This window comes from Cyprinodon variegatus, unplaced genomic scaffold (genome assembly GCF_000732505.1).
Source record: "Cyprinodon variegatus isolate N-32 unplaced genomic scaffold, C_variegatus-1.0 Scaffold134, whole genome shotgun sequence".
Classification (NCBI taxonomy): domain Eukaryota; kingdom Metazoa; phylum Chordata; class Actinopteri; order Cyprinodontiformes; family Cyprinodontidae; genus Cyprinodon; species Cyprinodon variegatus.
Window position 1 is genome coordinate 1,202,851 of NW_015150587.1, and position 12,841 is coordinate 1,215,691.

General features: G+C 39.5%; 1 protein-coding gene across 6 annotated transcripts in view; it reads left to right on the plus strand.

Moving 5' to 3' along the window:
- The window catches only part of ptpn13 (protein tyrosine phosphatase, non-receptor type 13), a 46,329-nt gene extending 33,782 nt beyond the window's left edge, over positions 1-12,547 (plus strand). Inside the window, exons 20-49 of one of the 6 annotated variants that reach the window (XM_015376371.1) lie at positions 478-531; positions 649-738; positions 1,152-1,259; positions 1,347-1,478; positions 1,571-2,049; positions 2,405-2,536; positions 4,357-4,450; positions 4,524-4,609; positions 4,706-4,847; positions 6,092-6,306; positions 6,389-6,487; positions 6,564-6,931; positions 7,407-7,563; positions 7,643-7,798; positions 8,057-8,228; positions 8,338-8,548; positions 8,640-8,725; positions 8,802-8,863; positions 9,356-9,511; positions 9,678-9,843; positions 9,932-10,018; positions 10,108-10,214; positions 10,299-10,354; positions 10,452-10,552; positions 10,680-10,828; positions 11,396-11,486; positions 11,582-11,919; positions 11,998-12,213; positions 12,292-12,354; positions 12,446-12,523. In XM_015376371.1, coding sequence (XP_015231857.1) covers positions 478-531; positions 649-738; positions 1,152-1,259; positions 1,347-1,478; positions 1,571-2,049; positions 2,405-2,536; positions 4,357-4,450; positions 4,524-4,609; positions 4,706-4,847; positions 6,092-6,306; positions 6,389-6,487; positions 6,564-6,931; positions 7,407-7,563; positions 7,643-7,798; positions 8,057-8,228; positions 8,338-8,548; positions 8,640-8,725; positions 8,802-8,863; positions 9,356-9,511; positions 9,678-9,843; positions 9,932-10,018; positions 10,108-10,214; positions 10,299-10,354; positions 10,452-10,552; positions 10,680-10,828; positions 11,396-11,486; positions 11,582-11,919; positions 11,998-12,213; positions 12,292-12,354; positions 12,446-12,523 — 4,451 coding nt within the window. Of the gene's footprint in view, positions 1-477; positions 532-648; positions 739-1,151; positions 1,260-1,346; positions 1,479-1,570; positions 2,050-2,404; positions 2,537-4,356; positions 4,451-4,523; positions 4,610-4,705; positions 4,848-6,091; positions 6,307-6,388; positions 6,488-6,563; positions 6,932-7,406; positions 7,564-7,642; positions 7,799-8,056; positions 8,229-8,337; positions 8,549-8,639; positions 8,726-8,801; positions 8,864-9,355; positions 9,512-9,677; positions 9,844-9,931; positions 10,019-10,107; positions 10,215-10,298; positions 10,355-10,451; positions 10,553-10,679; positions 10,829-11,395; positions 11,487-11,581; positions 11,920-11,997; positions 12,214-12,291; positions 12,355-12,445 lie in introns of all 6 variants that reach the window. The other 5 variants (XM_015376373.1, XM_015376374.1, XM_015376376.1 and 2 more) reach the window with 5 other exon arrangements.
- The last annotated feature ends 294 nt before the right edge of the window (positions 12,548-12,841 follow it).

The window sequence follows — 12,841 nt, forward strand, 5'->3', positions numbered from 1 at the left end:
ATATATATATATATATATATATATATATATATATATATCGGCATCAATAATGTTAATAATGTTAATGAACTTAGAAGTAATTCAATAGCCTTTTAAGGATCTTTTCTACATTTTTACTTTGTGGGGTTTGAGGCTTAATACTTTATGGCCTACTGTATAACAGCATAGGTTCGGTATTGGCTTAATGAGGAACCATTAAGATGGATTTTTTTACTACTGTGTTTATCAGTCATTGCCTCCAAACAGAAACAGTAGGCTTGGTCATGTAAGGAGGAGAGAAGAATGCAACACATTAACTTTTACCTGCAGTAAAGCTGTGTTTCTTGTGTTATTTTGATTATGCTTCTCAATAGGTACAATAGATGTACTTATATATACTGACTAATTATCAAGAGAGGGACATTTATACTACGTCTCCTACTCAAAGAGAATAATTTACTAATGGTTGGAATGGCTGCTCTCCTGTGTTGTTCTCAGGTGTCAGTATGCACAGTTCCTCTGGAGCCTCTTCAACACCAGCCTCTGTTAATGGTATGTCCATGGTTTATCATCGGTGTAATGAATTCACAGGGGCGTACTGTAGATCACGCTTATTTCAACACATGCTTAAGAAAAGAGTAAATCTTTTCTTTTTTCTGTATTGGACAGATTCTCTGAAAATAAAGCTTAATGAGCTGCCATCTCTGGAGAGGGAGATCACAGCTGTAAACCTGAAGAAAGATCCCAAGTATGGACTGGGTAAGCATGCAGTTATTAGCATAGCATATCTGTCTGTCATTTCCTCATTCACAAATCTGAACAGGATTCTACATTCAGTCAGTGGCTTTCGGTGCTCATGGGGTCCAATGTAAGAGGAAGGAGCTTGCGGAAAAGTTCTAGTGTTTTTATTTTGACATTATTAAGAACTAATGAAGGATTTGAGGGAAACGTTAGGAAAACATACATGTGAAAGTATTTGCACATGTGCTGATTGGTGTATGATGTGAATAAATAAAGTTAATATCGTTCTGCTTGGACTCCAGATAATGAGCAGTCTCTTCAGCTTCAGCTTAACAACAAGGTTTTATTGTTAAAGTTGCTTCTGCTGCGATGAAACGATTCCCCCAAAGTTTCTTATTTGCAGCATCACTGGTTGTATCTGTGTGTTAAAGGGTTCCAGGTTGTTGGAGGGGAGAGCTCTGGTTCTTCAAACCTTGGTACAATCATCAGCTCAATTACTCCAGGGGGTCCGGCTGATCTAAACGGCCAACTTAAACCTGGTAGGACATTGATTCATGGTTTTAAATAGATGTGCTGTGTTTCAGATTCTTAGTTATTGTTATATAACAAAGTTGGAAATGTTTCAGGTGATCGACTGATATCTGTCAATGATATAAACCTGGATGGATTCTCTCATGATGAAGCAGTTGAAGTCCTTCAAAACACTTCTGATGATGTGACTCTGGTAGTGTCACAACCCAAAGAGAGGCTTTATAAAGGTAAACGTAGAAACGTTAATCTGTTTTAGTTTCAATTAAAATGGATAAATATTGGCCTAACTGTGTCCTGCATCACTTTTCTGTACCCTCAGAATCTCCTCCATATGTTTCCAAAGCACCAAAATCATCTTTTAATTCACCTAGACAGGCTCAGAGAGGAGAGCTAGAGATTGAGGTGTCGTCAGAGGATCATCGTAGCACAGTGAGCCCCAGCCCCCCTCCCCATGGTCCTGGTACTCCCTCAGTTGCCTCATCTCCAGTACGTCAGCAGACCAGCCCCAGCTCTCAGGATTCTAGGACGAACAGTTCTGCTAAAATCAGCGCGCCCTCACATGATAGAGTCCAGCAGGCCTTAGAAAGAATGAAAGCTGCATCCTCAGCTGAGGGCACTGCTGAACACGGAGCACTGAAACCAAAGGCTGAAACAAATCTTTCACCTCCAGCCCTGCCTCCAAAAACTAGAAAAGTCAAACTCTTAGGAGCTCAAGTTTCTGAACAGTCTGACCGGGGGGATACAGACATGGATGAAGAGACGTATTCCAGTAACCAGCAAAAACTAAAGGTCAAAAAGGTGAGGTTCTTATGTTTTTGAATTTCTTACTTTCTCCTTATTTTACTGTTCTTCAACAACAGTTGTTTACTCTGAGGGACCAACAACCCAAGTACACAAAGTCGTCTTTTAATGGATTGGAACAAATCTTTCTCTGATTAACAAGCATCCTGTCTGCCTGATGCTTGACACCACTAACTGCATGTTATTACCTTGCCTTCCAGCATCAGTAGAAGGCAATTTTGACCTGTATACTGCATGATGAGCATCCGTTTGATTTGACTGCCTTAACAAATTCTCCTTCTTCACTCGGCCTTGATCACCTTTCCCTCACTGCATGTTTAATTCACCTTGATGCCATGTTCTCTGTTTGCAGGAAAACATCATGGAAAATGTAAATGGTAATGCCCCAGGGGTCAATAGTCTCCGTCCTGGAGATCTATTTGACGTTGAGCTGTCCAAAATAGACAGCAGCCTGGGCATAAATGTCACGGTACTGTTCGACAAGGTTTTCACCCTCTCTTTGATTTGGCTCCTTTCTGGCTCATCTCCTCACTGTTGCTCTTCGTTGTTTGGTTTGGTTTCGGTTTGCTCTCTTCATGCTTTGTTTTGGAATTTTGCTTGTCCTTTTTTTAATCTGAACATAAAAAAATGCTAATAAAGTTTTTAATCTTTAGCACAGTGGCAGTAGTTACTAACAGCTTTGTAAAAATAGTTGCTTTGTAGATTTTCCATGGCTGGCTTTGTTTTGTGCTCGATGGCTCTTTTTTCTGGAGAGATATTAACCCAGCTTTTCTCAGGAAGTGTATAAGTTGATTTCAAGGGATTCTATTACTTCTCACTCAATTACCAGCTACTAGACTACATATGCTGCCTTAGAAAAAGTAGAACTATCACTCATGCTCCTAGCAGCCATGACACCCCTCCCCAAACTTTTTGCTACAGTTTCTTAATACTTTGGAAATGTCTTGTGTAGTATTGTGAGCACTATTCTCTTTTTTTTTTTTTTTTAAGAATGAATTTTTATTCTGTTTTTTTTTGTCACATCACAGATTATCATTAAATACCGACCAATGGTGGCTTTAGTAAACTCAAAATGCAGTTGTTAAATGATAATTTAATACATTAATAAGGGTGGTCTCCTACACCTGCAAACTGATACCCTCTCCGGCAGCTGGGACTTAAAGCTTTAAGAGACTTACTTTGATTAAGCCACTCTAAACCATTAGTTTTGTTTCAGCTATCCAACAGTAGTTCAGACCATCACGATGCCACAGCTGTGTTCGACAGTCTGTGTGTCATTTTTCCCAGACGTGGAAGTAAAACTATTCTCCTTCTCTAAGAAGTAAAACTACTCATAGAGAAGTAGTCCTACCTCGTTTTGGTAGATATAAATACCCAACAAGGTGAATCACTTTTCTATTTATTCTCTCTCACTGTATTTAGATGCGGTCTTAAATAAAAAAAAAAATAGCTTCTTAATCTGATGGATGACAATACGTTTACATCTTCTTTCATGTTGACTCGTGATTTGGATAAATTATCTCATTTAAAGACTGCCTTTTGCTTTTACTCCTACTATATGGTGATTGGGTCCAATCTGGTTTATATGTTTTTTTCTTTGTTATGTACTAGCATTATTTATATTTTGATCAATGGAGAAGTTTGTTTCTGAAAGCTTTAATGTGACAAACAAAGCAAAATTAGGTAAGGTATTAAAGGACAAAATTACTGTTTCAGAGTACTACGCTTTCCATCGTCTTAACTGTGAATTGTGGTAAAATTATCTCTGGTCCTTGGAGCTCTTTTCTTATAACTGATATAAATCAAGAAACAGTTGCCTGGTATTAAAAGCATGTTTTTTTTCTTCTATTTTTTAGTGGCTGAGGGAATTCCCTTAAAAGAAATGAACAGATTAGTGATCTATTGTTCTAATTTATAGTAAAGACTATGTTCAACAGGAATCATTTAAAGTTTATGATATTATTAAAATCTTAAGATATGCTAATTCTCTTTAGAAAAGTTGGTACATTTGATCGTAGTTTCAATAACATTTTGAAAAAAAAAAATTCTTATTAATTGTAATAAAAAAAGATTAAAATATTTTCCCCTCATAAGCAGGGGTGTATGTAGTTTCCAACAGCAACTGTTGTATTAAGGGGGGCTCCAAATGTTTTAATTTCTAGACATTTTCTTTAACAAAGCAAATATTCTTTTGCTCTTTAACATAGACTATAGAAAAAAAAATCATCACATCTGCCATTAACCCAAATAGAAACATAGTACGGCACCAACTTCCCTTTGGCTGAAGAGCTTTTAATTTCCTAGGGTGGAGCTAACACAACCGTCCGGCACGGAGGCATCTATGTGAAAGCCCTCATTCCACAAGGAGCTGCAGACCTGGATGGGAGAATACAGAAAGGTGAGCAGTTAAAAACGGATACTGCAAACACTGAAGTAAAGACCAATTAATTTTGGGTGTGTCATATGCGCAGGTGATCGTGTATTAGCCGTCAATGGAAGGAGTCTAGAGGGAGCCACTCATCAGCAGGCAGTTGAGATCCTTAGAGACACGGGCCAGGTAAAGGCTGGCACTAACTGGGATAGCAAGCTGCTCGGCAGCCAGCCAGATGGCCTCTGACAATATGCGAATCATATGGGGTGTGTGTGTGTGCAGACGGTGCAGTTGCAGCTGGAGAAAGGTCATCTATCTGCAAGCAGCTCTCAAGCTCCACTCACCCCTCAGCCCACTCCGCGTAAAGACAAGGAGCAGCCAGCGGAGCCTAAAGTTAAACCCGAGTACAGCTTTGTCACACAAGGTAAGACAAACTGCCTCAATGAAGCGTTGACACCAGATCTTCATTTCACACAAAAAAAGGTTCTTATCTTGTGTACTACTGATTATTTGAGTCAGCAATTTTTCAGAAATGGGAACAATACTAGCCTTTGTTTTCACTCCCAGAACAGTAACTTGCCATAGATAATCTGATTTGAAAGGAAATGAGCATGTCTGCACAAGCCATTAGCTGTGCACTGGTGCCCTTTGGGTGGTCAGGACATGCTGAACTTCCTAGAACTGGAAAAACATCTAAAACACACGTATTCCTGGAATTACTTTAATGAAATATATTAAAAAACACGCGTTGTTCCTAGTGTTGGGTTTTTCTTTAAGTGTTTGTTTAATTTCAAGTAATTGTGGAACAAATTCTTGTTTTACAGTGAACACTAAATGACAAAAATGTAGCTTTGTTAATTTTAGGATTATGTGCTTCAACTTGGTTTATCGTATTTAGGTTTATGTTGAAAAGCATAGTTCAAACCAGCCGTGATTATCCTTAGTAGTAAGTAACCTGCAAATGGATTTATTATTTTAGTTTTTTTTTAATTGTTCCATTCTAATCATAAAATGTTATGACAGATTTCTTGGTTGTGTGTTTTCAACCATCAAGAAATAAGGAAGGAGATTAGAAACCTATGCATAGCACACGTTTCAGGTTTTTTTTTTTTTTTTGTAAAGAGAAAAATATAGAAATAAACATTTTTCTAAAAGGTTCAAAGGGTATAAAAATGAATAATTAGTAAAGGTTTTGGATTTGGTTGGTGCAGACTTGCTGATGAAAATGTTAAGAACATTTAATTTGTGATGCTGTTATTCCGCATTTCCTATTGGAAGGAAAAACCAATCATGGTGAACGTCTCTTATTCAGTCAAAACCAGAATGATTGACCGCTGGAGTTGTGTGAAGCAGGGCAGATTTAGTTGTAAAATATAAATGAAAAGCTGACCGAAACAGGCAGCCTTGAGGCAGGAACTTCAGTGTCTAATTGTGACTAATCAGGACTACAGACTCTGAAAATGGTTAAACCAGAGAATTCCAATGGCTGACTAGCTTCTGATTTACTTGATAATTGGATTTGTGTCTGGAAGACAGTGTGAAGCCAAACAGAAATTTCTTCTAATTTATCAAAGAAAGATAATTGAGGACTAGTACCTGTCTTTATAAATTGAAGCTTAAAGTAATGTTGGTTTTGGTTTTCACTAAGTATTAACTTCTTCACAACAGATAACGTATTTGAGGTGCGTCTGCTGAAGAACACTTCTGGACTGGGCTTCAGCTTTAGCCGAGAGGAGCACGCTCCTGATGAGCCCTACGGTCCCAGCTTGGTGAGGGTGAAAAAGCTTTTCCCAGGCCAGCCTGCTGCGGAGAGTGGCCGCATCAACGTGGGCGACGTCATCCTACGGGTCAATCAAACTCCTCTCAAAGGACTCTCACAACATGTTAGTAATTATTTTTCATGCAATTGGAGTGCTAATATTTCAGCTGGAGGTTATTGGTAGTTTATTTTTATTCTGCTCCTAGGAGGTGATATCAGCCTTGAGAGGAACTGGACAGGAGGTGACTTTGCTCCTCTGTAGACCAGAAAAGGGTGTTCTCCACGAAATAGACGCCTCAGCTTTGGTAGGTTGGTTAAATAGAACTGCTCTCTCTTCTTTAAGGGAAAAAAAAAACTTTAATTTAACATAATTCTTCACAGACACCAAAACCATCCCCCAGAAAGGTTCCTGTAACCTTCGCAGAGCCCAACCCGAGCGTTAACAGAACTGCTTCTCCTCCTGGGACGACACAGAGGGGCCCTGTGGAAGAGGCTCTGGCAAGGCTGCAGCTCAAAAGCCCCGGCCGACACAACAGCTACAGCGACAGCACTGATGGTGATGAGGAAGTAGAGAAAGCTTTCACCACGGCAGAGCACAGTATGCAAAACTGGGACAGGAGTGTTTATCAAACCCCCAGTAGCAACTCGGAACTGGGACGCTATGACAGCTCTGGTCAACTGGACGGCAGCTTCCACTCAGCTTTTTATTCACCCAACTTGTCAAAGACGAGATTGGACCTCAGCAACAGGTACCTCACCTCTAGATCAATACGTCAGCTATGCATGATTCCCATTCTGTGGGAAATTTCCAATTGCTGCTCTTATAAAAACATTGATCTGCTGATATTAATTTCCACGAATTCCAGTTTATTTTAAGAACTGTATAATATGATATAGAAGCAGCATCATATTTGTATTCATATTTGATGTTGAGTGTGTTTTAAAATAGGAATAAAACTGTTTCAGCTGCTAAAGACTTCTATCAACTGTTAGCATTGGAATTAGTTTTTTGTGGTAATAAAAATACAGTTTCTTTACTGAATGATGTCTAATCTTTTTTTTTTAAGGATGGTTTGCTGTTTTTGGATTGTACATTCATTAATCGGGAAATATTTGCATTTTGGGGGTTTCTTTTCTTTTCACCCATTCCCTGATTGGTCCCATTTAAGCTGGAAACTAGTTGATATATTATTTTGCAATTATATTTTGCAATTGCTTTAAAAGGAGTTCATCACCCATGGAGGCAGACATGGAGTCCTCCTCTCTGCCCAAGTTTTCCTCCGCCTCTCCGCCAAGCCCCAATCCTCTGCCTCCTCCGATGCCTCTGCCCTTGAAATTCAAAGCCCCCAGCAATGGACAGGATGTGGAAGAACTGCCCCCGGTAAGGACTGGTGTAGATCAATACATCAGATGTAGATCTTGCTGTTGGATCACTTACTGAGGTGCTTTGTTTGTTTTAGGAAGCAGAGCTGAAGATCTCTTTACAGAAGTCAGAAAAGGGCAGCCTTGGTTTCACACTGACAAAAGGCAGTGATCAGGGCTGTTACATCCATGACATTGTCCAAGATCCGGCCAAAGCAGATGGCCGGCTGAGGCCTGGTGATAGAATGATAAAGGTAGGAATATATTTGAAAGTGTTAATGTAACACAAAAATACATGAACATTGCTGTACTACCTGTTAATTTTTATGTATAGGCTTCATCTTTAGTTTTTGTCTTTTTAATATCTGAATATCTGCTATCTGGGATCAACAAAAATCAAATGACAGATAAATCAGTTCAATCTGTCAGCTTAACACACTGATTTTTTTTTTTTCTGTTGAAATCCCTTGTGCTTCTGTCTTTCATTTTGTTTATTTTCTCTTTTCCATCAGGTTAACAACACTGATGTGAACTCTATGAACCACACTGAGGTGGTTGATCTCGTTCGGGCTGCACCTCCAGTGGTTGATTTGGTGGTAGGGAGGATTCTGGAAGCTCCCAAATTCCCATTAGAAGCCCACCTCCTCCCTGATATTTGTTTCAAAAATATCCAAGAACCTCTGGGTATGAAGTTAGCTGCTTTAAAAAAAAAACAACCTTGATTTTGTTGTCAGACTTTTTAAATGTTTGTTCTGAATATACTCTTTTTATGCCTTTTTTTTTTCTTTTCAAGGATTGGTCCTCGATGGGGGTAGGGACAGCATTTTTGGGGTCTTATTTGTAAAAGACATCATACCAGGTTCGCCAGCCTCTGAAGAAGGAAGCCTGAAACCACTTGATCTTATCCACTACATTAATGGTGCCCCTACTCAGGACCTAACACTGAGTGAGAGTACAAGACTCCTGGAGTTGTCCCTTGATGATCTTTGTCTAAAGGCCACGAGGTATTCTGCATCAAACACAAAGCCTTTCTGTTTTATCTTGGTGACTTTTGGGATTTTTATTTTTTTAATTCTTCTGCTCTTTATCTCTTAGAGATGGATTGCCTGTATCTTCTGAACACAAACGTGTCACCTTTCTGGACAACAACACTGGCTCCAAGCTGTCCTCCAGCGTTAATGGTTTGTTTTGTGTGTTTTTGTTATTCTATTTAATTCCATGTTTGTAATCTAACTGTAGCAATTGTTTTTGTTTAAGGCTTCATTAAAAGGGAAGATTCCAGACACTCTGAGGATCTCACTGCAATCTGTCCTGCAGAGGTGAGTTAAGAAACATGTGCTGAGTTTTGTTGGTGCATACTATAATTTATTCTTAAGTAAGGTATTGCCTACAGCCTTCCATAGATTTTCAGATTCCTTCGATAATTTTATATAATGCTAAATTACAACCACAGAATTAAATGCATGTGAAAGAATTAAATGACTAATGTTAAGTGGAAGAAAAAAATATTCATAGTTTGGGAAAAAAAAGCTCTTCAAACTTACAGTGTGCTTGACCAAGATAATTCATTTCACCTAGTAAAGCATCGTCATGGCAGCATAATGCCTTGGGGATGCTTTTCTTTACAATGCCTAAGAATGAGGTAATGGAAAAATTTGATTTTCATTTTACAATCTTTTTCTATTAAAATCTTAAAGGCTTAATCGTATTTTGCAAGGGACTAAAATGTTGCAGCCTTTATTCTAAATGTTGGAGGTGTCACAGTGAGTTTCTGTTAAAGGTGATCACATATTTCCCTGTTGTGAGTGCAGGAGGAGATCATAACGTTAGATCTGGAGAAGCCTCCCTCTGGAAGTCTGGGTTTCTCTTTGATCGGTGGGGAGAGGGGAATTTTTGTAAAGTCCATCACACCAGGAGGAATTGCTGAGTCCTCAGGAAAGCTGCAGGTTGGAGACAGGCTGCTAAAAGTAAGTACTGTTACTGGTTATGGTATACTTGCTGCTTGTTTGTAATTGCAATAGCTTATAAGCTTTTTTATCTAATGCTTCTGTCTAGAATAAGTATTTAAACCTTCAGAAATAACACATAGCCTTATTTATGGCTTCAATAAAACCGGCTGTCTCCATCTTCTAGGTAAATGAGGATCTGATGACAAATATTTCTCACACCAAAGCCGTCACCACCATTCGAAAAGCTAAAGGCCTGGTACATCTGATTGTTTCAAGACCACCAGACCAGAACCCTAACACATATCTGGCTTATCTGCCTCTAAACTCGGACAAGTGCAATGGAAACACAGGTACAAATAGGGCCTTGGTGTTACCGTTTTTTACTGCAGAGATTTTAAGACTTGGTTTTTATTAGACCACTTTTTTTTTTTCTTTAAGATCTAAGCGATGACAGCGGAGTAACCACTAAGCCACAGATGTCAGCTGAACAGAAATCCATCAACGTTCCCGGCCTACCGCCAATAGGTGCAACAGAGCAGATAAATGCAGAATGTTATTAGACTAAATAAGACTCTGAGGATTTTTTTTTTTATGCTTCTGCTTGAACTCAACAGACTATGACGATGGTCCCCCAGTGGATAAAACCGAGCCGGAGCACAGTGCAGAGCATTCAGAGGACACAGACTGTGATGGATCCTCTTTACCTGAAGACTCTCCTTTGGTACAGCATCAACAAATCACACCTGATAAGGCAGTTAAATACAGGTTTTGCTGTTAGTAAACAGGTTGTTTTTAATCCACACAGAGTTCTCGTAAGCTGACGTGGCATGAAGAGAGCGTTGACAGCCCAAAGAATGAAAAGTAGGACTCCGATTTGGGATCTAAGATAGCCAAAGTGAGATGTTTTATTCCTACCAGCTTTTCTAAATATATGTTTGTTTTTTTGTGTTAAAAATAGCAGTTATCTGCAGATGAGTGCAGTGCAGCCAGAAGATGATGACTTCACATGGGGGAGTGATGAACTCCCCATAGAAAAGATCGGCTCCACACCAACACATGGTAGGGTTTGCTCTAAGGGGACAATCTAACTTTACCAGTAAAGCAATTCTGTTTACTATGTGGGAGGCGGGTTTAGAAAGGCATATCTAAATGATCTGTGTTTGATTAAACTTTTTACCTCACACAGATGAGTTGATCATCACTAAGGAGGAGCTGACCACTTTGCCCCTTGTTAGAGTGGTTCCTGGTGGCCAGTACACAGGAACAAAGCTCAGCTCGGTCGTACGCATGATGAGGGGCCTGCTGGACCAGAAAGTCCCACTTCAAGAATTTGAAGTAAGGCTGAACTTAAGTAACTTTTTTCTGTCCTTTGTGTGTCCCTGTGATGGACTGCTTACCTCTCCCCTAATGACCAGTGATGATAGGCCCAACTAACCCTGCAGGAAATATACATCTTTATTAGCTTTCAACCAATTTATCTGTATATTGGTCCATTTCTTTATCCAATTGTCCATCATCCACTCAGGTGTCCAGTCTGTGTTCCACTTATTATATACCGTATCTAAAGGCATTGTGGGAAAATTTGCATCCAGGTAATCTTAATTATTTCTGTTTATGCCTTAAAAAATAAAAAGACTGGGAAAAATATAGAAGTTTTGATCTGAGAATTGTATATAAATTTATATTCCTGAATATAAGTTAACTTTAACATTTAGTCATAAAAACACAGCTTGACATGCAAGGACTGTATAAAGATATAACCGTATGGCTCTACTATTATGGAAGCCTTTCAAACATCTCCACCTAGCAGTCTTAAATAGGACCCCTTCGATGTTTGGGTAACGCCAAACGAAAAGATTTTCAAGAGAAATTAACCTCAGTTTTCCCCTCTCTCCATGTCAGAATCTTCAGAACCTCCAGCCACTCGATGATTGCTTGGTGGGTCAGACCAAAGAGAACAGGAAGAAGAACCGCTATAAGAACATTGTTCCCTGTAAGCAAAGCATCACTTCTGTTTGTTTCTGCTTGGTGTGCAAGTTATTCTTTTTTTATTTAGGTAAAAACAAAAAACATGCCTGTGTGTTCTAGTCGACACGACTCGCGTGGTCATCGGCAAAGACGGCGGCTACATCAACGCCAACTTCATCAACATGCAAGTGAAGGACGAGAACTTCCTGTACGTCGCCTGTCAGGGACCTTTGCCCACCACACTGGGCGACTTTTGGCAGATGGTGTGGGAGCAGGATTCCAACGTCATCGCCATGATGACGCAGGAGATCGAGGGGGGCAAGGTAAAATGTCAGCGGTACTGGCCGGACACACCCAGGACGGCAGAGATGGTGGACGACAGGTTGCAGATAAAGCTAGTCAAAGACCAACATCTGGAGAACTTTGTCGTCCGACTCATTGAAGTCAAAGACGTCCAGGTGAGGACAATACCTGATCTTCATCTGTCTCACATAAGCCACACGGAAACCCTAACAGTTGAGCTTTTCTTTCTGAAGGCGAATGAATCCAAGCTTGTAACTCATCTGAACTACACCGGGTGGCCGGACCACGGGACGCCCTCACAGCCCGAACATCTGCTCACATTCATCTCCTACATGAGGCACGTGCACAGATCAGGACCCATCATCACGCATTGCAGTGCCGGCATCGGCCGCTCAGGCGCCCTCATCTGTATAGACGTGGTTTTAGGCCTCATCAGTAAAGATGCCGATGTAAGTGTTGAAACCGTTGTTTGTTTCATAGTTTGCTTCTTTTCATCAGATTTTCTAATGGTTTTTTTTCTTTTTCAGTTTGATATTTCAGATGTGGTGAGAAATATGAGACTTCAGAGACACGGAATGATCCAGACAGAGGTGATTTACTTTTATCTCTCTAGAAGCTGAGATTCATATCTTATTATCTGCAATTTCACCCTAATCTTTCACTTCTGTTTTGCTTTTTTAGGAGCAGTATATTTTCTGCTATCAAGTGATCCTCTACGTCCTCAGATGCCTTCAAGCAGAAGAAAATGTCTCAGGATAGAAGATCTTTGGTGACCAGTCAGAGCAAAACAGAACAAAAGTCTATAAAGGCAAATATGCCAAACTAGGTTACATTTTTAATGCCTTAAACTTTTTTTTTTTTTTTTTTTCTGAAGTCATTTTAAGAAATATATTTTTGCTTTTTGTCCTTTCCGGCTGCTGCTCCTTATCACTGCATTTTTGCAAGCTGCTGATTGTATTTCCTATCAAACAAGAGAACATGGATTTTTTTTATTTTCTTTCAGATTTTTTTTTTTATTAATGTTGACGATGAAATGATTTTATATTTTATGTGAACCATTTCTGTGTATTTTGATGC